General features: G+C 44.1%; 1 protein-coding gene across 1 annotated transcript in view; it reads right to left on the bottom strand.

Moving 5' to 3' along the window:
• LOC147017678 (FH1/FH2 domain-containing protein 3-like) overlaps positions 1-18,746 on the bottom strand; it is a 257,701-nt gene extending 238,955 nt beyond the window's left edge. The window contains exon 1 of the mRNA XM_085847448.1: positions 18,457-18,746. Within this exon, the coding sequence (XP_085703574.1) occupies positions 18,457-18,621 (165 nt within the window). The 5' untranslated portion in view covers positions 18,622-18,746. The remainder of the gene's footprint in view (positions 1-18,456) is intronic.
• Positions 18,747-26,570: the final 7,824 nt, after the last annotated feature.

The raw sequence follows: 26,570 nt of genomic DNA, 5'->3' as shown, positions 1-26,570 counted from the left end.
ACCTGGTTAAGAACTCCAGGAAACGTCTGATCTCTGTAATTGCAAACAAAGGTTTCTGTACCAAATATTAAGTTCTGTTTTTCTGATGTATCAAATACTTATTTCATGCAATAAAATGCAAATTAATTATTTTTAAATCATACAATGTGATTTTCAGGATTTTTGTTTACGATTCCGTCTTTCACAGTTGAAGTGTACCTATGATAAAAATTACAGACCTCTATGTGCTTTGTAAGTGGGAAAACCTGCAAAATCGGCAGTGTATCAAATACTTGTTCTCCCCACTGTACATTCCCAGCAGTTGAGGTTACTCGATGCTCTTGAAAAATAAAAAAAATAAAAACAAACAAACAAACTGGAGTGAAGTTGATGGCGTGCTATCGCAAATCCCACGCTTCCCACCCAAAGAAGTTGAAAGATGGCATAAAGTTCCACCAGGAATTACCCAATAATAAATTTTGCGTTAAATGTTTTTCTGTTTTGACCCCTGTGGTCACAAGGCCCCACCCCTGGGGCATGAAGAACCGGAGGCCAAATCCCCAAAAATCGTCACACATGTCATGCGTCCACCAATGTTATTGCATATACTGTATGTATAAAAAGTCTCATTACAAAATATTTTAAAATGTGCCTGCAATTACATTTTTTTGGTATTTGACCTTTGAACCCTGCCGCAAGGGGCAGGGTCAAAATGACACTGCTCTTGCACCTTCGTGCCATGTGGTGATCATAACTAAGTTTGGTTAATTTCTGCACAACCGTTTAGGAGGAGACAGCATCACAGACGGACAGACAGACAGACAGACAGCAGAGACAATTACAATATCCTAGTTTTTTGAATGAAGATCACATCAGCAGGGATCAATTTCAACAAAACCAATTACGCGGGAACAACATCAGCATGATTAACCATGAACGTCAAGGGAATATGTAGGGCAAACAATAATAAGTGCAAAGATTTCCCCCAAATACATAATATAGTCAGTACTCGTGAAGCGAAATCATCGATTTGATGATGTTTCTGAAGAAGAACGGCACAATTACATACTACGCTCGTCAAGACAAATGCGAATCGATAGATGAAAGTTTTGAACAAGTTTAAAGCCCAAACCCAATAAGAAGGAGCTGCCGTATTCCCAGCAGACAATATTGGTTGCAGCCTGATGAATCGTGAGCTTCATGGGAAAAAGTAGGATTGTTGCAATGAAATTCACTATCTTGGAAACTCATGATCAGACTTTCTCCAGGATCGATCGTTTCTCTTCGTCTTGCAGTCCAGGAAACAAAGATGTATTGTGCGGTCATTCAACGATGACAGCAGTTGTTGAATATAGTGCGGTCTGTCTGTGCTGTTACATCCTAAAATGGAATTATCAAGCTTCTCGATGACAGTCAATGAGGCTTTCACGATAGCTTCAAGGTATGCGCACTCCTTTTTGAGCTGTCCAACCCTGGTTAGAATCTTGGCCCAGCTATAAACTGGCTTGGAGACCCATCAGCCGGCAAGCAATGAACGTTGGTGGATATTACAGAGCTCCTGATGTCTTTCATGAAGAGTACATCATCATCATCATTGAAAGAAAAATAAAAAAGTAAGATATCCAAAATTGTGATTTCTCAATGTCCATGAAATACTGCAAGGCAACATCCAGCCACACTTGTCATGTGCATCGTACCACATACATCAGAGTGCGCAGAATGCCATCAGCATGAAAAGTAAAAGGCAATGGAAACAATTTTTTTTTTTACTCTTTGTTATAGCATTCAAGAACACATGAACAGATGTTACAGCATGACAAAAATGCAACCAAACTGAAGCCAATTTTTGTGCAAGTTTGCCGAAATGTCTTCATCTCATTCATCCCATCGCCATAGTTCTTGTAAACATTTGTTTTTTGGGGGGTAAACTAGTTTTGTGTGTCTACTATGGTCATAAATACCTGAAACCAGCTTATTTCATTACACTGTAGGACGATCGCCTCCCTTACTCGCCACATTTGCCAAGAGTGCATTGGAGAGAGTAATCAGCCCATGGGAATCAAACCCATGCCAGCCAATGGAAAAATAAATGTCCATAATAACTTGACCAAAAAGCCTTTAATGCACCAAGATACCTTCTTTATTTAAATATAATAATTAGCCAATATTGCACAAACTTCCTTCAATGAATATTGGTTAGGTCAATTGATGATTAATAGAACATTCCATTATTCTTAATAAGTCTACTCTGAATACAAAGAATAATGAGTTGGCAGGATAGCGAAGAGGTGTGTGAAAAGCTACTAGCCTTGGCTCTGTCGAGCATGGGTTCGAATCTCGGCCCAGCTGTCACCCGAGTGTTTTGCACCTGGTGTTTGGTCACCCTGGTGTTTTGCAAAAAGCCAGTTGTTTTGCCCACAGGGCAATACATCAATGTTTTCACAGGCAGGGTGATACAAGTGGTCACCCTTGTGTTTCACAAGCAGAGATAATGATACAACGTGTGCACTGGTCCTTAAATGGACGTTAAGCCAGATGACCCATCTGCCAGCATTAGTTGAGGAATGTTAAAGATCTCTTGGTGTTTTTCACAAAGAGGCGGTGATTCATCACCAACATCCTGAAACACAAATTATAATCAGAAGTTCCTTCCCGAATGTGTCGGGGGCACAGCATCAGCGGAGCCGTGCCTCAGCAATGACACAATCAGCAGGAAAAATTCAGATTTGAATGCCAGTTCAATATGCATTCACCAACAACCACCAAAGTGAAACGATTATGCAGTTTCTTGTATTAAAAGAGATTGTAATTATGATATTAAGTATTAAAGGGATTGTGAGTATGACAAAAAGTTTTAAAAGGATTGTGATTATGATATAAAGTATTAAAGGGATTATGATTATGATATAAAGTATTAAAGGGATTGTGATTATGATATTAGATATTAAAGGGATTGTGATTCTGATATAAGGTATTAAAGGGATTGTGATAATGACATAATGTATTAAAGGGATTGTGATTATGATATAAAGTATTAAAGGGATTGCAATTATGACAGAAGGTATTAAAGGGAATGTGATTATGATATGAAGTTTTAAAGGGAATGGGATTATGATACAAGGTATTAAAGGGATTGTGATTATGACAAAGTATTAAAGGGAATGTGATTATGATATGAAGTTATAAAGGGAATGTGATTCTGATATAAATTATTAAAGGGATTGTGATTATGACAAAAAGTATAAGAGGGAATGTGATTATGATATGAAGTTATAAAGGGAATGTGATTCTGATATAAATTATTAAAGGGATTGTGATTATGACACAAATAATTAAAGGGAATGCGATTATGATATGAAGTTATAAAGGGAATGTGATTCTGATATAAAGTATTAAAGGTTTGGCTTCCGTTTCTTGGTTTGCAGCGTCGGCAGAAATCCTTCAGGGCTCTCTGCTGACGATCTCTCAAAGTTAAGTTTCTGGTCGTTATCTGTCCAATTTTAGCTGTTTATTTTCTCACCTACATGTTACTGTGTGTTCCGAGTTCGGTTTTGTTTCAAAAATCGTGCTATTTTGTGAGTTTTCGTCGATCTTGTCTTACCGGGTGCTTGAGGCCTACCCATCCCTCCCCTCAGTGTACGATCGTGTTTATTAGTATTTTCTCCCCATTACCTTCAATTTCTATCTTCCCAAGTTTCCCAACGTCCCCCATCCCTCCCAACTAAACACTCTATTTCTTGTCTTAAATCCAAAAAACAAAAACAAAAAAAACCACCTTTCTCCTTGCACACTCACGAGTCTCGAACCTTCTTCTTCTTCTTCTTCTTCTTCTTCTTCTTCTTCTTCTTCTTCTTCTTCCTCCTGCCGGCACACCATCTTTATTCTACTGAGCTGACCCTCTCCCACCATTACCTTCATGATTTCTTCCTACAACCTTCCATTCCCGAATCTTACCTGTTCTTCAAAAATATATCAAAAAATAATAATCTTCCTTGTATCCTTTTGATCTCTCCACCTCCTGTAACCATGTCTCTCTCTCTTCCTGGTACTTTTCATTGACACAGAAGCTTCACATTGCATTTACCATCAAAAATTCACCACACACTTCCACGATTTTACTTCAACCTTCCCTTTTCTGAATGTTACGCAATCCTTATTTAAAATAAATAATTTCACTTTTGACGATACACCTCCCATAGCCAATTGCTTCTCCCGTAACCACGTGGTCTGTTTACCACCCCTGCGTTTACCGAAACAATTTCACCATTCACCTCATGATTTTTTCTTCAACACTTCCATGACCTAATCTGATGAAAACTCTCTCAAACAATAATAATAATAATGATAGTAATTTTAAAAACGATCTCTTATAATGCTTCATCTTCCACTTTCATACGTGTGGTACTCTTTACTGTATCATAATGCACTACTCTTCTACTATTTAAACAGACTGCTCTCAATTCGACCTTTCCTTCATACCTTGCCTAAAAAATCCAACTGTTACAGAGTTTCTTCTCTCCATTCTCTTAATTCGCCTTTATTGCATCAATCAAGGAACGTGTTTAATCGCATCTCTAACCTAAAAATAAATAAAAAATAAAAAACAGTTTGCTATGAATGTTCAGTTTCCATCAACCATTCTTTTTTTCCATTTTCAGTGCCAACTCACCCCTCTCACCCCTCACTCTCAAAGCAACCATCACACTCTTCTCCCTCCAAGCCTCCCTCTCACCTCTCTCAAAAACTCCCCCTCACCTTTCTCCCTCAACTCCCCCCACTCACCCTTCTCCCACCGTTCACCCTCCTCACTCACCCTTCTCAAAGTACTCCCCCCTCTCATCCACAAAGCTGCCTCCTTCCACTGCTCTCTCACCTCCATCTCTTCACTCCACTTCTTCAAATCCTCAACTGCCTTCTGCCCCCTCTCCCCCAGCACCACAGAGCCTTTTCTCCTCCTCATCCGGCCCCTTCCCCAAGCTATTCTGCAATCACCCACACTCTTTCAACAACCCTCCCCCCCCTCGTCCCTTGTCCTACTCTCCCACCCCCTGCACCCAAAGTCTCCTCCCCTCCCTCTGCATTAACAGTGTGGACCTCAAATATCCGAGGCCTTCACTCAAACCTTTTAGATCTTTCCATGGAGATTACCACTGACAAACCAGACATAATCTGTCGAACAGAAACTTTCCTCCCCCAAGACGTGTCTGACTCCCAAGTATCTCTCCCTGGTTACTCCCTCCTCCGGTATGACAGATCTGAGCCTCGTCCTGGTGGAGGAGTTGCTCTCTTCATCAAAGACTCCATTCCTCACTCTCCATGCACTGCTCTCTCTCTCTCCCCCACACCCCCAGGAATACCTCTGGCTATGGCTTCCCCTCCACTCCCACCTCATGTTTATATGTGTACTGAACCGTCCACCAAACAGTGATGACTCTATCTACACCTCACTATCCGAAAACATGGACCAACTTCTATCTTCTCATCCAAAGTCTCTCTTCCTCATATGTGGCGACGTCAACTGTCATCATGCCAGTTGGCTGGGTGTGGGTACCTCTCTCACATGTCATGGCACTTCAGCAAAAGCTTTCTGCGACTCAATCGGTCAACTTCCCAACCCGGATCTCAACCAATGATACTCCATCTCTTCTGGATCTGATTTTGACAAATTTCCCTGATAATATCTGCTGCTCTTCCTCCGCTCCGATCGGTTCTTCTGACAACGTCCTTGTCAAAGTGGACATCTCTCTGGCTATTATCAGAGAACCACCTCACCGCCGTCGAGTCTGGCATTTCACTCAAGCCGACTGGCAGGGTCTCCAAGCAGCCATCAAATTATACACTGGTCTCCTATCACTACTTTCTCAAACATCAACTCATCCTGGGAATTCTTTCAAAGAAACTTGCTCTCCCTCATGCACAGATTTATCCCCTCTCGTCTTCAGTTGTCCTTCCCTTCCTCCTGCCCTTGGTGCACTGAAGCATGTGGCGAGGCAGATGTCCTGAAAAAACTTGCTTTTGCCTCATGGAAAGCAAACCCAACTGAGGGTAATCTCAGTTCCTTCCATAAAGCCCGGAACACGTGTGTATCTACCCTCAGGAGAGCCAGAAAACAACATCTTTCGAAACTCAAGTCTGAACTCTCAAACCTCTGTCCCTCCTCAAAATCCTGGTGGCATCTAATCAAATCTGTTTCTGGTGTATCTTCCCCCTCCATCCCCTCTCATACCTCAAATGGCCGCACTGCTGATACTGCACGTGAAAAGGCTGAATGCCTAAACTTGGTGTTTGCATCGAAATCTTCTGTCCAAAGCCCATCGCTTTCTGAACCCAACTTACCCAGTCGCACCCAACTGTCCCTGGACTCTGTGTCCTTTTCTCCTCACAAGGTGGAGAGCTTGCTGTCAAACCTCGACTCAGATTCTGCAACCAGTCCAGACCGCATCAGCCCACGTGTCCTAAAAACCTGCTCTTCTGCTCTTGCTCACCCTCTCTCTGTTCTATTCACCCTCTCATTTGCTCAAGGTCATCTGCCATCTGCTTGGAAATCAGCAAACATGACTGCCCTGCATAAAAAAGGTACAAAAACAGATCCCTGCAACGACAGACCAATCAACATGCTGCCAATCATCAGCAAGGTTATGGAATCCATCATCGCTTCAGACATTAAATCCTTCCTCTTCTCCAATGGCTAGATTTCCGATCTTCAATTTGGTTTCAGACCAGGTCACTCTACCCTGGATATGCTGCTTCTGCTCTCACAACAATGGACGGAGGTCCTCAATGCCGGACATGAAATCAGAGCCATATCCCAAGACATAACATGTGCTTTTCAAATGGTCTGGCACCTTGCCCTGCTCACCAAACTCTCTTCCTATGGTATCCAAGGCCATCTCCACTCATGGCTCACAGACTCCCTCTCCTGTCGCAGTCACCGTGTGGCCCTAAATGGAGTTCTCTCATCCCCTCTTCCTGTCCAGGCTGGAGTTCCTCAAGGCAGCGTTCTGGGCCCTGTTCATTTTCTGGTTTTCATCAACGATCTCTCTGACTCTCTGGAAACTCCTGTTTATCTCTTTGCTGATGACTCCACCCTCTACCGTACCATCTGTCATCCGTCAGACTGCACGCAGCAGCTTCTTCGCTCATTGCAGATCTGGATAAAATCACAAACTGGTCCAACACATGGAGCATGTATTTCAATCCTGACAAATCTCACACTCTCACTATGCCTCTCCGAAAGGACCATTTTGAAAAAACCCCCATCCATTTTCTCAACAATTCTCTGGAAGAAGTCCTTTCTTTCAAGCTTCTGGGTCTCACGATCTGCCCATGACCTTTCCTGGGAAAGCCACATTTCAAACGTCGCCTCCAAAGCCAGTCGCTGACTGGGAATCCTCCGTCGTGCAAAGTCCTTCCTCGGCCCACCTGAGCTCCTGACCACTTACAAAGCTTTTGTTCACAGCCTGATGGAGTAGTGCTCTCCCCTCTGGGCTTGTGCTCCTTCCTCTCATCTTTCTCGGCTTCAGGCTATGAAAACCAAGGCATTTCGGATCATTGGCATCTTCCGCGATGAGGCTGAGTCATTGGGCCTCTCACTCTCTCACAGCAGGCTGGTCGGTGGTCTTTCTGTCTTCTACCGTCTCATCTCCAGCCTTGCCCCCCTGCTCTCTCTGTGATTTGTCCCCACCACATTTCCGCAGGGCGCTAAATGTCCGCCACCAACCCCTTTCTGGTAAAACTATCAAAATCACGAATCGCTGCTCACCTTCACTCTTTCATTCCTCTTTTTCCCCGCCTTTGGAATAAACTCCCTCACTCTGTTCAATCCCATTTTTCCCTCCAGGCGTTCAAAATAGCTGTTCACCACCACCGCTTATCATCCCCCATCCAAGTCCTAGATCTTTTCTACCCCGATAATCCACCCAAGCCCACCTCCATCAAATTTCCTTGTTTCCCTTCCTGAAAGTCCCTGTAATGTCCATCTTGTTTCCCCAGTGTTCCCTGCCCCATCCCTCTCCCTTCCACAGATCTCCTAATGTCTCTGTTCCCCACTATTTTGTCCTTCCCTCTCCCGCCCCTCTTGTCTCATGCCCCCCTTGCTGTGCGTTGTGTGTTAGCTCTAACACGAGGCTCGACAAGGTATACAAAAAAAAGGTATTGTGATTGTGATATTCAGTATTAGAGGGATTTTAATTCTGATGAACAGCTTTCATGTTTGAAAAGAAATTGAACATGTTCTGCCAACACATGCATACAAGTTGGAACATGCACTTCTCAAACTCTCCTTTGCCCATGATTGTGTTACTCATGCAAGCAATGCTTTCAAAGGTGCTCCCTATCATGGAAAAACACAGTACATTGGTATTAGCACAATAAGCAGAATGTTTTGGGTTGGTGAAGTTTGAGTCACGGATGCTGTTGTAATAAAATTACAGCATTTGCAAACATGAGCATCAAAGTAATGAATATTTACATGTGTACTTTACAGAGAGAGACAGAGACAGAGAGACGGAGAGATGAAGGGCGGGAGAGAGATGGAGGAAGAGAGAGTGTGTGTGTGTGTGTGTGTGTGTGTGTGTGTGTGTGTGTGTGTGTGTGTGTGTGTGTGTGTGTGTGTGTGCGCGTGCGTGCGCGCGTGCGCGCGTGCGTGCGTGCGTGCGTGCGTGCGTGCGTGCGTGCGTGCGTGTGTGTGAAACCTGGCTAGAAAGCGACTCATTGGCATTTGCTGAATCACTTGACAGGAATTTTAACCAATTATCTGACCAAAGCATAACCAAAGCATGCAACACGCTCTCCTGATGCATACCTATATTTGGACGGTGTATAAGCAACTGACCGCTGCCTCATCACTCACAAAAATAAAATAAAAATAACCCAGGTTACGTGCATGAAGCAAAAACATATGTACAGCATATAATTAAAAACACCTCACTGCACTGGAAAATGTTGAGACAGGAATACTGTACGTACTGTAAATGGTGGAGACTTGTAATACCCTCTCCCACCTGGAGGTGGCGCTACATGATACACGTTTACATCGAGAATTTGCGTCCCCCCGCCTCACCACCCCCTTCTTCCCCCAAGACCACCGGCAAAGATAATATGGAATAGGCAAAGCCGGGAAGCGAACGTAGAATTCTTCTTACATTTGCTTCTTCAATATATCTCATTAAACAGTCTTTTTGCTATGAAAAAAATTAATATTACCTTAACATTACCTTCACAACAACTACACCACCGAGAACAGGATCTCATCTGAAAAAAAAAAATCCTCAACATCACCTTCACAACAACTACACCGCCTAGAACAGGATCTCATCAAAAAAAATTAATATTACCTCAACATTATACCTCAACATTACCTTCACAACAACAACTACACTGCCAAGAACAGGATCTCATCTGAAAAAATAAATATTACCTCAACATTACCTTCACAACAACAACTACACTGCCGAGAACAGGATCTCATCTAAAAAAATTAATATTACCTCAACATTATACCTCAACATTACCTTCACAACAACTACACCACCGAGAACAGGATCTCATCGAAAAAAATTAATATTACCTCAACATTATACCTCAACATGACCTTCACAACAACAACTACACCGTCGAGAACAGGATCTCATTTAAAAAAATTAATATGACCTCAACATTACCTTCACAACGACATCTACACCACCTACAACAAGATCTCATCTAAAAAAATTAATATTACCTCAACATTATACCTCAACATTACCTTCACAACAAAAACTACACCGCCAAGAACAGGATCTCATCTGAAAAAAAAATTCCTCAACATTACCTTCACAACGACAACTACACCGCCTAGAACAGGATCTCATCTAAAAAAATTAATATTACCTCAACATTACCTTCACAATGACAACGACACCGCCTCGAACAGGATCTCATCTAAAAACATTAATATTACCTCAACATCAGACCTCAACATTACCTTCACAACAACAACTACACCGCTAAGAACAGGATCTCATCTCAAAAAATTAATATTACCTCAACATTATCTTCACAACGACAACTACACTGCCTCGAACAGGATCTCATCTAAAAAAATTAATATTACCTCAACATTACCTTCACAATGACAACTACACCGCCTCGAACAGGATCTCATCTAAAAACATTAATATTACCTCAACATCAGACCTCAACATTACCTTCACAACAACAACTACACCGCTAAGAACAGGATCTCATCTAAAAAAAATTAATATTACCTCAACATTACCTTCACAACAACAACTACACCGCTAAGAACAGGATCTCATCTCAAAAAATTAATATTACCTCAACATTATCTTCACAACAACAACTACACCGCCGAGAACAGGATCTCATCTAAAAAAAATTAATACGAGAAGCGAACGTAGAATTCTTCTTACATTCGCTTCTGACTTTACCTATAACTTGTTCACAACTGTATACGCAATTTCCGGTTACTTTGGCCTGGATTCGGGATCAGCGATCAAATAACGTAAATCACGATCAAAAATTATTTTTTGATGATACCGGAGATATCTTTATTAAAATCAGTGGAGGAAATATACACCATGTCTGATATTATTTGGGTCTTTCATGTCTCCGACGATGCCTTTATGTCCCGGCATGCATCATTCCCCATGACAAAAACCAGAAACAAAAAAAAACCAGACGCAAAAAAAAAAAACCGGAAGCAAAAGGGTCATAGCCAACAACACGGATTCCAAATTGCCAGGGTATTGTGTTGTTGTTGTTGTTGTTGTTGTTGTTGTTGTTGTTGTTGTTGTTTCCTATTCTCTCATGTGCATGCGTTAAGTATGAAGCTCACTACGTTCGCTGAAAACCCCGATATATAAACTGGGGTCAGGCTGATCCCCTGTAGCCCTGAGCAGCCCAGATCGCCCAAGGAGTCCCTGCGCTACAAATAAACAAACACCTGTCGGTGAATTATTGGAAAGATAATCATTTATTTGTTACAGTTCTGGATTGGGCTGCAACTGCAAGTAATGACTGATACAAGTGAAGTGTCAACACAACAACCTATTTCTCAAGATAAGAGAGGAGCTTGTCAAACAACAGAATGAGGCGTTAATTCACTGATTGAACAAACCAATGATCTACGAAGATTATTAGGAATATTTCGTCCACCATTTGATTTTAGACTGATGGCGATGCATGCACATAAATCACGTGCACGACAAAGATCAGTGGAGATAAATGTAATTTTACGTGAATTAAAAGGACATCACAGACAATGGACGAGTCAAACATATGGGCGTTTTACCTGTGGACCTGATATCCTGAGCTCGGGGTTCAGATGGGAACACTTAGAAGGCCAACCAAGACATGAAATATAATGGAATGAAAAACAAACCGAGCAAACATGAGCAAATTGTTAATTTCCACCCTCATACAGACAAAGATGGTAAAAAAAAAAAAAAGCAAAACTAAAATTTGATAAAACTTGGTGATGAAATGGTCATCAAAGCTTCTGTCGATTCGAGATGAGGTTAAGAGCTCAATTTTTCACTCCCTGAGTGAATACTTGGTAGGAGCACCTTTGACAAAAATTACAGCTGTGAGTCTGTTGGGATAGGTCTCTACCAACTTTGCACACCTTGATTGGGCAATATTTTCACATTCTTCTGCACAAAACTGTTCAAGTTCAGCCAAGTTGCGTGGGGATCATTGATGGACAGCAATCTTCAAGTCATGCCACGGATATTTGACTGGATTTAGGTCGGGGCTCTGACCCATTTCAGGATATTTATATTTTTGTTCCTTAGCCACTTCAGTGAAGCTTTGGCTGTGTGCTTCGGGTCATTGTCATGCTGAAAGGTGAACTTCCGTCCCAATTTCAGTTTTCCTGCAGAGGCAGCAGGTTTTCCTCTCGGATATTTCTGTATTTTGCTCCAAACAACACGACCTTCATCTATGACGGTGCACACTCCCGACAAATATTTAGCACAGCTATGGGTTCACCGGTCTGTGCTGTTGTAGCTATTTTGGCGATGTAGATGACACTTTCATCATTGTGCATACGAACATGGTAGACCACCTACTGGGACAACTTGGCCAGGTATTCCTCAGCATTAACTTCACAATGGAAATTGAAAAATAAAGCAAATTGGAATTTTTGGATGTGGAGGTTCACCGCAAGCCTGACGGCTCCCGAAAGACTTCGGTTTACAGGACACCAACGCACACCAGCAGATTACTGGATTTTAACTCCTGCAACCCAATCTCCCTATGCCTGGTGTTGGCTTAATGGTGAGGGTGAGGGTGGTGGGCTTGGGAACCTAGGATCCTGAGTTAAAATCCCACTTGGCTGTTGAATTAGTACCAGGTGGGGTTGACTCTGCCTGTCATCCATCCGAGGTCGGCAAAATGAGTACCGGTCAGCATGCTGGTATCCTATGTCGGAGTGGCGACCCGTCCAGGATTGTGCCCAATAGCCAAAGAGACTGCTTCGGCAGCAACAACGCTCTGCACAGAGTGTGGTCTCAATGAATGGATGGAACCCAATCCCCCACAGATGCAGTGGAGCACGGACCTTAGAAGCTCGGGTATGGACATTGTCATCTTCCAAAGCCGAGACAATTAAAGAAATCAGATCAGTTAGAGGAGTCCTGCTAAAAAATGGGTGCAACAAGGGGATACTCCGACCTTGGAAGAACCAAAATGTACAGAACGGAAGGAGCCAGACACACTTGGGCACTGTGTACTGCCATACTACCCAGGCCTTTCTGAAAGGATTGGTCGGATAGTACGTGGTGCATGGATTGGTATAGCCTACAAGCCTCTATGCACCATCCGTAATGTCATTTCAAAACTAAAGGACCCAATACCAACTCGTGAATAAATCTGGAGTACTTTACCATTCATCAAGCAAAGACTGTGACCAATTCTACATTGCAGAAACTGAAAGAAATATGAAACAACGACTATATGAACATGATAGAGCAATTAGGCTTGGAAAAATGACCCAGTCAAGCCATAGCATGTGATTGCCGCAATCTGGCCATAAATGTGACTTTGATGAGACCCGTGTCCACATCTAACAAACGACAGATTGATTTTGGAATTGTGGCACGTGAAGAGCCAAGAGGGTGGTCTAACTTGGGAGACGGTGGACATACCCACACAATACACACCTCTGATGATAATGGTGAAAACTGGATGGTGCAAACGACTGGATAAGGTGAGCAACAATCAACACCCAATCCCAAACACCACATCCACGTGTGCACAACACCCAACAAAAACACCAACACTCGCACAACCAACACCTCATCATGCCCAACCCGGACACGAAACCAGCCGCGTTCGTGCCCCGGAAACACAAACATAAAAACAACAACAAGCGCACACACGTGTTCACCCACACACACAACACCAGATCACGTGCAAGTAAAAACAAAAAAGAGCAGAGCACCCCTTCAATGATGTGATTTGATGTTTGTTTTTGCTTTTGCAAAGTAAAATTTCAGGACATATATATATATATATATATATATATATATATATATATATATATATATATATATATATATATACATACACATGTAGAGTGCGACCAGCACTCTCCTGATCCCCATTGGACATGGGTTGGAGAGCATGACGCATGATCCTGTGAAAGACTGGTGGAGAGCATGCCAAGACGCATGAAAGCTGTGATTGAAAATCAGGGTTATTGCACAAAATATTGATTTCTGAACTCCTCCTAAGTTAAAACATTAGTATTGTGTTGTTTAAAAATGAATATGAACTTGTTTTGTTTGTATTATTTGAGGTCTGAAAACACTGAATCTTCGTTGTTATTTTGATCAGTTGTCATTTTCTGCAAACAAATGCTCTAAATGACAATATTTTTATTTGGAATTTGGGAGAAATGTTGTCAGTAGTTTATAGAATAAAACAAAAATGTTCATTTTACTCAAATACATACCTATAAATAGTAAAACCAGAAAAACTGATAATTTTGCAGTGGTCTCTTAATTTTTTCCAGAGCTGTATATACTGTAAATATATATATATATATATATATATATATATATATATATATATATATATATATATATATATATATATATATACATATATATATATATATATATATATATATATATATATACTCCTCCCATGCTTTTCTTGCTGAAGAAGCTGCAGAAAGCAACCAAGAAGGCCTACGCAAGGTAGGTGCTATGCTGTTTCAAACCCTTCCCACAGTTCCTCCACAGCTATAAAGACATTCACAAATAGTACACACATGAGAATCCAAATGCTACACACACCCCTCAGCTGTTGGGCAGGTTTCATCACTTATTGGCGAATCATCAGCGACAGTGCAGACAGCAATGCATACCGATGAGACTGAATCTTTCTGTTTTATAAATATTGACTGCTTTTGACATATGCATGTAGTACATGCTTTGGCTCCTCATTGGTATGCATTTCTGTCTGCACTGTATGCATTGATGTCTGCAATGAGGCTGAGGTGTTTGGACGAGTGAACAAGACCATCCAACCGTCCAGACAGCTGCAAGAGGCCTGGTATTTGACAATTCAATTAATAGACATGTCGATTTATATTCAGCTATTAGGAATCATAACACCAGCTCAAACACTAATCAACAGATTGAACATTGTTAATCACTGAACACCTTCAAAGAACACACCAAATAAGTAATTAGGAGCAATTAGTTAATCGGTAAAGTGTTGTTAACTCAGGTGCCAACAATCAAGTTGATAAATCTCTCGACTTTGTATAAACCGCACATCAAGTCCATGTTTTTAATCCTGTCTTTGATGATGGGCTCGAGGGAGAGCTTGAAATGTTGGACCTTACAAAACTTCCATCCTAACTATCGATTTTATATTTTGTTTTCTACACTGTTGTTCTACACTGTTGCACAAGGAAAGTAAAACTTTGTGTTCAATGCAAACACAACTTTATGAAAAATAAAATCTTATTGATAAAATCAAATTTATACACAATACACCTTGACAAGTCCACCCTTTTCATTCAAAAACATTGACATTTTTCTCGGGACGCTTTGAAATACTTTTGTAATAAACTCTAGTGGAATGGTGTTCCACACTTCTTGCAAGACCTTCAAAAGATCAACTCAGTTGCTGTGATTCTATGTTCTGTAATTGATAAACTTAGGACTGGAAGACCCAAAAAGCTGTTTCACAATGTTGAGCAATCTTCTTTTTCGTGCTCTCTTCTCGTCTCTTCTCTTCAGAAGGAGTGAGGCCGAATGGTACCAAGCTTCTGCCCTGCCTTGATCACGATACTCTTCCACTTCCTCCTGTCCTCAACCAACTCTCTCCATTCTCCAAACACCTGGACCTTATTGATATCCCTTCTCACACATTCTTCCAATCTCAGCCACAGTCTACCTCCTTTCCAAATACCTTGCTCCCTCGACCTATCCACTTTCTTTGCCATTCTCTCTTCCCCCATCCACCCCAAGAGTACAGTCCATCTCAGCCGGCATTTCACCAATCTCCCCGTCAAGCTCATCTGCCCAACGATCTCCTCCCTCAGTTCATCAACCCTCCTTCTAACCACCCTCGTCATTCCCACAATCCTCCTGACCCAGTTGTTCTCACAAACCTGCAGTCTCTGTTGTTGTCTCTGTCAGTGCCACCGTCTCCATACCATAAAGGTAGGCCGGCATTACACGAGACACCAGAACCTTCCCTTTCAATTTCCTTGATATTTTTATCCATCATTACTCCCTCCACCACCTCCACACATTAACACCCAACTGAATTCTCTTCTGCACCTCTGCCTCCAACTACCATCACCAGTCACTTTTCCCTCCAGATACTGAAACTTGTTTCCCTACCTGATCTCCTTCCCTCGAACTTGATATTAATTTATATTTTTGCTGCTCGATCTTATCCATACTCATCTTCAATCCATGCTTCCCAAATTCCTCCTTCGACACCCCCAGTACCTATATCCTGAATGTCCCGCTTACTCTCCGCCACAACAGCCAGATCTTCCATGTACATCATCCAACCCAGACTGCCCTTCATTTTTACCCCCCCCCCCCTGCTTACCAGCCCCATCACGATGATAAACATGATTGGGCTGAGAGAGCTTCTCTTCCTCAACCTGACATTCTGCTGAACTCCTCTGACCAACCAAAACTCTTGCCTTCATTCCCTGGTGCATCCCTTTCATCAGCCTAACTTCTGCTTCTGACACTCCCATCCATCTCAGTGTCACCATCACCATCTATCTCGGGCCAATACTTAAAAGGTAATGCCCTTAAGGAATAGAAAGAGGACAAGCATCGAATTGACAACAGAACTGGCTGAAGGCTCAGGTGTCGTCCATTCATCGACAGTACGAAGGTCACTTTTGAAATCGGGACTTAAAGGATGTGTTGCAGGAAGAAAACCTATTAAGAAAGGGTAATGTATTATAATACGAGTTCCTTTGCAAGGAACTTCCTTGCAAGGAGTTCCCAGACTCAGAGCAGACACTCTAACGGTCTAACCATCACACCAGAGTCTGGGCTGTCGAGCAACCAAGACCAAAAGGCTAAAAGAGGCAAAATAACACAGAAAATGGACTGTGGAACAATGGTTTACGGAACAAATTTCAAGAAACATGTGGGACGATGAAAAACTGAAGCTTGTAAAGAACCTTGTTTGAAGACAACAATTAAGCATGGAGGAGGTTCAAGTCAACTTATCCTCAAGTGCTTTTGGAAAATTTTCTCAATATTGATGGCAAATTGATCTGAAAATTGATCCCAGTGGTACAAGACTTTGTGGTCCAAAATTTAATTAATTCATCGTTGAGCAAGATAATGATCGAAACACTCAGCTGCAATAATTAAAACTTGTTTACAAAAGAAAGAGGAAGCTTGAGTCCTTCACTGCATGGAATGACCGACCGCCTCATAGTCCAGATCTCGATATCATTGAAGCCGTACGGGACTATTTGGACAAAGAAAAAGTAAAAAGGAATCCCAGCAACTTAGACGATCTTTGGAAGGTCTTGGAAGAAGTGTGGAACACCATTTCCAGAATCAATTTATAATTAAAAAAAATATTTGAAGGTGTCCTGAGAAGAATTTCAATGGTTTTGAAGGACAAGGGTGGACATATTTGCCTGGTGTTGGCTTGGTGGTTAGGGTGGTGGGCTTGGGATCCTCGGATGCTTAGTTCAAATCCGACTCGGCTGTTGAATTAATACCAGGTGGGGTTGACTCTACACGTCATCCTTCTGAGGTCGGCAAAATGATTGCCAGCCTGCTGGTATCCTGCGTCGGAGTGGCAACCCGTCCAGGATTGTACCCAATAGTTAAGGAGACTGCTTGGGCAGCACCAACGCTCTGCACAGAGTATGGTCCTGATGGATGGCCAACACAATGGTAGTCGTTTCGCCAACCTTGGAAGGATGACAGGCTGAGTCAACCCCACCTGGTGTTAATTCAGCACTTGATGGGGCTTGAACTCAGGATCCTAAGATCCCAACCCTGCCACCTTAACTGCGAAGCCAATGACATATATATTCATGAAAACTTGTTTTTGGCCACGTGGTAACTTTATTTCCTGTTCATCTCTTCTTTTCTCAACATTTATAAAAAAGCTCAGCCGAGCCAAGAGGGTTCAAAGATTTCAAGAAATACCTGTTTTCTTTAGTCTGACGAGAACAACTGGTAATTCCATGCACACCCTCATACCGATGAAGGTCACAGTGCATGTGCAGGACAAAACATATCGATTTTTAAAGTGTCCGAAGAGGGATCACTTTCCATGATGTGCAGCACAACCGGACAAACTTCGCATGGACAAACTCCCGGGGTCCGAATTCGAAGTCACAGCGACTGCATCACAAGGACCCGCTTAACCCCCAGAGTGGTCCCAACTCGCATTTCGTTGTACTCCCCCTGAATGGTAACACGTCGTTCGAAGCCCATCACCCTAACCATGTACATTCGTACATCACATGTACGATACAACACGTACATGTGATGTTCGCGGTGCACGCACAACGCAGCTCCCTTCGTGCCCCCCCCCCGCCCCCCACTGCCTTCCCCTTGAGATGCTGCAAAAAGTGAGCTCGGGGGACTCGGGGAGACGAGTGGTCGCCCATCGAGCTCGTGCGATCGTCCTAAAGCAAGCAGCTCCCGCTCGGTTCGTGCGGAGATTCCGTGCCTCCTCGATGTTAAAAAGCGTTTTTTTTTTTTTTTGCGATGTACGAAAATAAATAATGATCACAAGCGGCACTTTTTTTCCGGGTCGCATTGTTCACCGCCGGTCCCGTTTCGTGCACTTCCTTCCCGTGCCGACTCGCCAAGAGGCGCACGAACTGCACTCTCACGTTATACCGTGTGACCGTGCGCCCAAAGGGACAGTCTCCGACGGTTTGTGAAGCGTGCCGTGCTCCGTGCACCGAAAGCGACAGCCGGCTTACCCGCACTGCGGCAGCAAACGAACCTTGTGCGGGGCGTGCAGGGACCGGTGCACGGCTGCGAGCTGCTCGATGAGCGGCAGGTCTTCGGAGAAGGCGAAAGGCAGCGGCCGGCTCGGCTCGGGGAAGCTGGTGCTGGAGAACGGGTCTGTGTCGTCCAAGAACTGGACGCGACAGCTGTGCGTGCTCATGACGCCGCGCCGCAAGGCCGCGTTTGTCGGGAGAGAGAGAGAGAGAGAGGAGAGAGAGAGAGAGAGCGCGGAAAGCAAGTGTGAGAGGGGAGGGAGGGACGGCGGAGGGTTAGGGTGTTCCTCCGCGGAGAGACGCCGGGGGCGCTGCACGCGACGCTCTCCGAGTCGCGTCACAGGGATTCCTCCACGAGGGGATTCCCCCACGGCAGAGTGACCTCCACCTACAAGGGGGCCGCGTGCGACGGTAGCACTGCACTACACATAGTGCAGATACCCGACGACCCGTGCATCGTTGGTGATGGTAGTGAACAAATCACACGGTCCCGTGACCGTCAATCGAACGTCAGGTCGAGGCAACCGGTTCGTGAAAGACAGAGCAAAAATGAATGCGACTCGGCTTCTCCTACAAATACGGTGGCGTTCGGGTAGTTGTAGAAGTAGTAATAGTTGTATTCGTGGTAGTAATGGTAGTAGTAGGAGTAGTTGTATTCGTGGTAGTAATGGTAGTCGTGGTCGTAGTTGTAGTATTCATGGTAGTAGTTGTAGTATTAGTGGGAGTAATGGTAGTAGTAGCAGTAGTTGTATTCGTGGTAGTAGTGGTCGTAGTTGTAGTATTCGTGGTAGCAATGGTAGTAGTAGTAGACGTAGTAGTTGTATTCGTGGTAGTAATGGTAGTAGTGGTCGCAGTTGTAGTATTCGTGGTAGTAATGGTTGTAGTAGGAGTACTAGTAGTAGTAGTAGGAGTATTCAACAATGCGGACGAAGCCTCACCGGGGTATTTACATTTCAGGAGATGCGAGGATGAACAAGCTATGGTGAAGTCGATCTGCGTGCGATCTCGGTCTAAGACACACACACACACACACACACACACACACACACACACACACACACACACACACACACACACACACACACACACACACACACACACATACATATACACACAGACACAGACACACATACACGTATATAAACACACACACATATATACACACACAGACACAGACACACATACTACACATACAGACACACACACACACACACACACACACACACACACACACACACACACACACACACACACATATATACACACACAGACACACATATATACACACACATACACACAGACACAGACACACATACACACACACACACACAGACAGACACACATACACACACATATACACACACACACACACACACACACACACACACACACACACACATACACACACACGCACACGCACACACACACACACACACACACACACACACACACACACAGACATCCTGATTCTATGTGGATATGAATCGTGATGTTTCACATATTATATTGTTGTGGTTACCGAAAAGACCCCTGGTGATGCACCCGACACATAAGGGATCCTTCGATATGTTCGTAGTAATTGTGTTTACTTGGGTTACCTTTCCCCAAGAAACAGGGACAGAGTAATCCGTTGTTTGTGTTCAACAGGTTCTATCCCCCTTTGTGATCCTACACTTTCATGAAATCCACCTCTTCATCAATCCATTTCAATCCCTCTCACCCTTTCCCTCCCAAAGCTCTCCTTCCCTGTACTTTCCTAAAAACTCCTCTCTTCATCGATCCCTTCCAAATCCCACCCGTCATTAATCCATTTCAATCTTTTTCCCCATCTCTCTTTAAACCTCTTGTCCCCTGCACTGTCCCACAATGCAAACCGTGCACACAACACGATATGCCTTACAGTGTACACTTTACATTGTAACACACGCTCAATCCAAGCCATTTGCAAAGCAGTTCATGCGTTGGGTGCATAACCCACAATGGCGCCACTGCAGCACCAAAAAGACCGACCCTCCGAACAGCTGTGGGATGTACGCACCAATGAGGAAGCATCACGCGGGGGTCAAAGAGTGCTGCCGTGACCCTTGCTCCCCAAAGCTATGCCTTGCCAGAGGCCGATAAAAGATGGAGCACACCAGAGACTTGTGCCCAGGGGACCGGAGTGAGACCAGTATCCCCTGCCTACCTGCCTGTTTGGTCTGAGAGACTGAGCGGGCGAGTTACACTGGACCAAAAACGAGCATTGCACGAGTTCCCTGTGACGCAGCAGCTGACATACTGACTTACACAACCTTTTTCTTCTGTCTCTACTTTCTAATTCATCGACTTGAGATGCACAAAAGTGCTCTCAAAGAGCCATAAAGAGTAATCAACAATTATCTTATTGACCCATCTGGACGAGGTGCTGACATGCATATCACATTTTTCTGCAAGAGCTTACACCGCATACGCCACACTTCTCCCGACACACTGCTCACAAACCAACCTCATTCCCTTCCTTCTTCCCCCTCCCTTTCCTCCATTTTGGGACCAACGAGAGCTTTTCTTTGAGCGTCACATCGGGTGAGCAATAGACCGACCCTCTGCCTCAGATTACCTCTGTCCTCTCCAATTTCCCTGGAGTGATTGAAGAACGCCAGTCTTGTGTGTAAATAAAATAATCTATAAGTGGTTATTTTGTGCATAAGGGCTAAGTGCTTTCTTTATGGCACTGCATTGCTTGTAGATACATGCCTTTAATCTCTATAAACTGTTTCCAACCTGCTCAATTGTCTTTTTCCCCATTGGTTAGATATAGTGTACATAAAAGTAGACAAATTTGTACCCCAGTGATTTGTTGTGCTAGATAACTGACGTCCCACCTATGTTTTCGCTCGTCGTACATATTAAGTAGATAGGGTGGGAAGTCGAGAGCACGGTTCCCTATCTGGCAGAAGCTACGTCACCGGGAAGGTAATGCGAGCTTTGGCGTGGGGACCTTGCCAAACTTAGTCACCCTGGACGGCGTCTGTGGTTGCTCAGCAACCCATCAGGTTGCGGAGCAACCCGTGGCTTGGCGGCTTCAGGGTCAGAGGTTGAGAAGCAGGTCCGAGTCACCCCATAGATAACCGACGTCTGGGAGCCCCGCACACTCCCCAGAACTCATAACAATATGCACACAAACTTACAGATTAAACATAGATGATCACACACAGATTACACATGATTATACATATGTGCTGTTGCAGATGCTGTTGTTGTGCTGCTGTTGCAGAACTCTCTTCCCATGGTATTCAAGGCCATCTCCACTCATGGCTCGCAGACTTCCTCTCCTGTCGCAGTCAACGTGTGGACCTAAATGGAGTTCTTTCATCCCCTCTTCCTGTGCAGGCTGGAGTTCCTCAAGGTAGCGTTCTGGGCCCTGTTCTTTTTCTGGTTTTCATCAATGATCTCTCGGACTCTCTGGAAAATCCTCTATTTCTCTTTGCCGATGACTCCACCCTCTGCCGTACCATGTCATCCCTCAGACCGGCAAGCAGCAGCTTCTTCGCTCACTGCAGATCTGGATAAAATCACAAACTGGTCCAACACGTGGAACATGTCTTTCAATCCAGACAAATCTCACACTCTCACTATGTCTCTTCGAAAGGACCGTTTACAAAACCCCCCCATCCACTTTCTCAACAATCCTCTGGAAGAAGTCTTTTCTTTCAAGCTTCTGGGTCTCACTATCTGCCATGACCTTTCCTGGGAAAGTCACATTTCCAACCTTGCCTCAAAAGCCAGTCGCCGACTGGGAATCCTCCGTCGTGCAAAGTCCTTCCTCGGCCCTCTTGAGCTCCTGACTACTTACAAAGCTTTTGTCCGTAGCCTGATGGAGTACTGCTCTCCCCTCTGGGCTGGTGCTCCTGCCTCCCACCTTTCTCGGCTTCACGCTGTCGAAACCAGGGCTTTTAAGATCATTGGCATCTCCCGCAATGAAGCTGAGTCTTTGGGCCTCTCACTCAATCACCGCAGGTTGGTCGGTGGTCTTTCTGTCTTCTACCGACTCCTCTCCAGCCTTGCCCCCCTGCTCTCTCTGCGATTTGTCCCAACCACATTTCCACAGGGCGCTCAAGGTCCGCCAACAACCCCCTTCTGGTAAAACTACCAAAATCACGAATCACTGCTCATCTTCACTCTTTCATTCCTCTTTTTTCCCGCCTTTGGAATAAACTTCCTCACTCTATTCTTTCCCAATCTTCCCTCCAGGCTTTCAAAACAGCTGTTCACCACCACCTCTTATCTTCCCCCATCCAAATCCCCGGTCTTTTCTTACCCCGATAATCCACCCAAGCCCACTTCCTTCAATTCTCCTGCTTTCCTTCCTGAAAGTCCCTGTAATGTCCATCTTCTCTTCGCCATGTTCCCCGTCCCATCCCCATCCCTCTCCCTTCCACAGTTCACCTAATGTGTCTGTTCCCCACTGTTTTGTCCCTTCCACTCCCGCCCCTCTTGTCTCATGCCTCCTTGCTGTGAGTTGTGTGTTAGCTCTCATACGAGCCTCGACCAAGGTATACAAAAAAAAAAAAAAAAAAAAAAAAAAAGATCCGAGGTTCGAGGCTTGAAATGAGGGGAAGCCCTCGGGTTCCTCCCGAACGCAAGTGCACAAGGCCGCCGGGCAAAGATAACTCTGCGTGCCTGTGGGTTGCTAGGTAACCACGGACACCAATTGGTACTGCCAATCCTGCAGTGTTACACTACCTCACGTGATACCTTAAGTGTGGATGGCCACACCAAGGGGGGAAGGGGGGGGGTCTCGTGCCTTCGATATCGTACTTGCGTTAACTTACCATATCAGGTGCAGCCGAGCGGAGCTGCCAAGTATGCACCGACTAATAAGAGCCAATTAGTGGGGTAAAACTTCCTGGCCAAGTATGTGCAAACCATGCTGGACCAATGGAGGAAAAGACAGAACGAGCTGGGGACATTTACAATTGAAGCAATTTATTTATAAAGCGAGGAAAGGTAATGTGGCACAATAATAAAAGGTTGTATTATAAGCAATGTGGGCAGCAGGGAAAGTAAGCATTCATGGGGTGAGGCAAAATAAATGCGATTATTCACCAAAAGAAGACAGTGCAGAGCTAACCCGATACAAACTTCCAGAACCTTATCTTATGCAAACATTACAGGTGCCCATAAGACATGCACCCGAGGAAATCGGAGAGCAAAGATAGATGAGAGAAGGTCCGAAGTGGTACCTGGCATGGTCAATCGACCAATGCACCCCAATTGCTTGGGGGTGGGTGGGGGGTGAAGGAGGGAAGAAAACTGGGGGTCTCCATGGTATGTGAGGAGGTGCAAAATGGGGTGTAATGAAGAGCAAATGTAATGCCGAAGAGGAAGAGTGAAGACGATTGGAAGAGTGAACAAATCGATTGGAACATCCCCTTGCTGAACAGCACGACATCTTTTACACCCCAAAACCGACTTAAGAATGAAAAATTATCACGATTATGGGATGTAAATATATGGCTGAGAGTCCACACAGATGCACACAATTTGGCGCTTCACTTGGCTAAGATGGGTAACAAGATGGCACCTTGCGGTCATGTGATGAAATTTTGCATATCTTCCGGGGATACCCCGGTAGTTAGACGGCGTGGCTACTTAGGTAAATTGGAATTAGACAATTAACCCGACCACACGCCGTCGAAATATTGGCGTCCACGGTCCACTAAGGGACCCGTGACCTTCGGAGTTATCCGAAGGTTACGACCTTCAATTCCGGTGTTCGGTAGGACACAGCCCAACTGCTGTGTCTAGCTGTCGTCCTCGCCACCGAACCCGGCACCACAACAATATTACACCTATTATACACATAAACGTGATATATTCCACATTTTATACACATATACTTGACATATTACACCTATTATATTGGGTCTTGTCTTGGGGCACTCAGGTCATGGCCCAAATCACTCCACCACGATAAGGGGAAGCCATTTACCTCTTTCGCCTGCACACATGACGCAATCCAAGTGGTTTACTGACCCCTGCTGAAAGAAGGTGGCATGATGAGTCGGATACAATGCCAATATTATGGGAGCGGGATGACTATTGTCTGCAAATACACATTCTTCCCACCCCATACTCCTTTTAATTCGGCCAAGACCAAGCGAGACGAGGTCGAGGTAGTTTATTCCTGCTCCGTGAAACACCGTGTGCAACCCATTTTCTGGAACGCCGGCCACATTTTCCATCCAATCATCCTGTAACTTTGTATGAAGTGGTTAACCACAGATTGGCGATGTGGTTCTGTGGGTTAACCACAGATTTAAATCCTTACAATAATTCACGGACCGGTGTTTGTGCGTTTGTTTGTTTGTCACGATACTCCTCCCAACGATCTGGGCCAATTACATCCAGACTTGCTACATAGGATCAGCATGACCCCAATTCATGTATAGGGGTGTTTTTATCTTGGGGGGGGGGGTGGGGTTGGGAGAGGATGAAAATTCTCGATGTAAATGTGTATCGTGTAGCGTCGCCTCCTGGTGGTGGAGGGTATTGCAACTGTCACCATTGACAATCCAGTATTCCTTTCCCCACGTTTTGCGGTACAGTGACATGTTTTGAATGATAAGCAGTCGGTGTGTTTTTGCTTCGTGCACATAATCCGGATTATTTATTTTTGCATATGCAGAGCTGTCACTTGGCTATACACCACCAAAATAAAGGTAAAGTCAGAAGAACGTGTTGCATGCCCGGAACAAAATCGCCCGTAGGGCGGGAACTCTGCTCGTAAACAGGGGGCTGCAAAAGTAGGTATACAGTAATGAATTATGAATTATTAAATGAATCCTAGCACCACTATTATAATACTGGTAATACGGGTATAATCCTTACTGTATACCTACTTTTGCAGCCCCCTGTAAATAACTTGTAATAAGCATCCACAACCATCCTTGACCATGTTGTGGAATATCACCCATTGCCCTCCTTGTTTTTTTTCCACCGTCACTTTATCACCTTTATTCAGTTTTAAATTTGTTTTCTACTCAATCACTTGAGCAATTGACACAAAACTTTCAACATCGGAGCTCCTACCTATGGAGAATTATTATTATTTTTTTTTAACAACGTTACATGATGATTGGATGGAAAAAGTCTGTTTTCTGTTGGTGTGGGTTACAGGGAGTTTCGTGGAGCAGGAATAAATATTATCGACCCCCCTTCGCTCATCCGTGGCCGAATGAAAAAGAAAAGCAAACATTTATAACAGGTTTTTACAACCACCCAACGAGCTGCCAACAACTGGCCTCAAACTTATACCGTCGCACACATTTCTTATTTCGTCAACTTCGCTGTGGGATAGCTTTGAAGGCCAGAACATACAAGTTGATGAGTCTTTCTTTTTATATTGGGAAAGGAGGTGCACATGCACCATGCTCATTGTCAGGTCAGGCAAGATTAGCTCTGTGACTTGCTGCAGGGACCATGTCAGCCTGGACCAACCTAATTCAGGGTTGGGTTGTCAGCGACGAAACTGCCTTCCCCACCAGGTTTTCTGGTGAGGAGATGTATGGATTTCCAGCCATCGTAAAAACCCTTCAGTCCGCAAAACACAAGAAAAACGCATAGAAAATTGGTCAGCTTCATCGCAGGAGTGACCAATGATCCTCAAAGCCGAGACCTCGCACCCTGTCCCCCCAGAGGAACTGCCTATACATAGCATCTGCCAGATCTGTGTCTATATTTTCGGAGGTTTTACGAGGTGCTCTACAAGGAATCAAAGCAAATCTGGTTTAAAAAAAAAAACAGACGTTTTAAAAAAAAACATAACATTTGCACTGACCCTTAACCGATGTATCACGTGACACGTATGACCGGCAGGATTAAAATCAAAACTTGTCAAAGGGTGGAGGAGCTCCTTGTGAGCCAACGGCCATCCATATCTCGTGCCCAACTGTCTGCGGATGTCCTCCTGCAATTGGGATACGTTTGTTTTGAGGTTGGTGGTAGGATTTGCACTCTGGCCACCATAAAACCCTTCACTCCGCAAAATGCAAGAAAAACGCAAAGAAAATTGATCAGCTTCATTGCAGGAGATACCAATGATCCTCAAAGCTGAGATCTCACACCCTGTCTCCCA

Source organism: Eptatretus burgeri, chromosome 11 (assembly GCF_056783735.1).
Source record: "Eptatretus burgeri isolate ZD-2024b chromosome 11, Ebu_testis_v1, whole genome shotgun sequence".
Lineage (NCBI taxonomy): Eukaryota > Metazoa > Chordata > Myxini > Myxiniformes > Myxinidae > Eptatretus > Eptatretus burgeri.
This window is presented reverse-complemented; position numbering and strand designations above follow the sequence as displayed.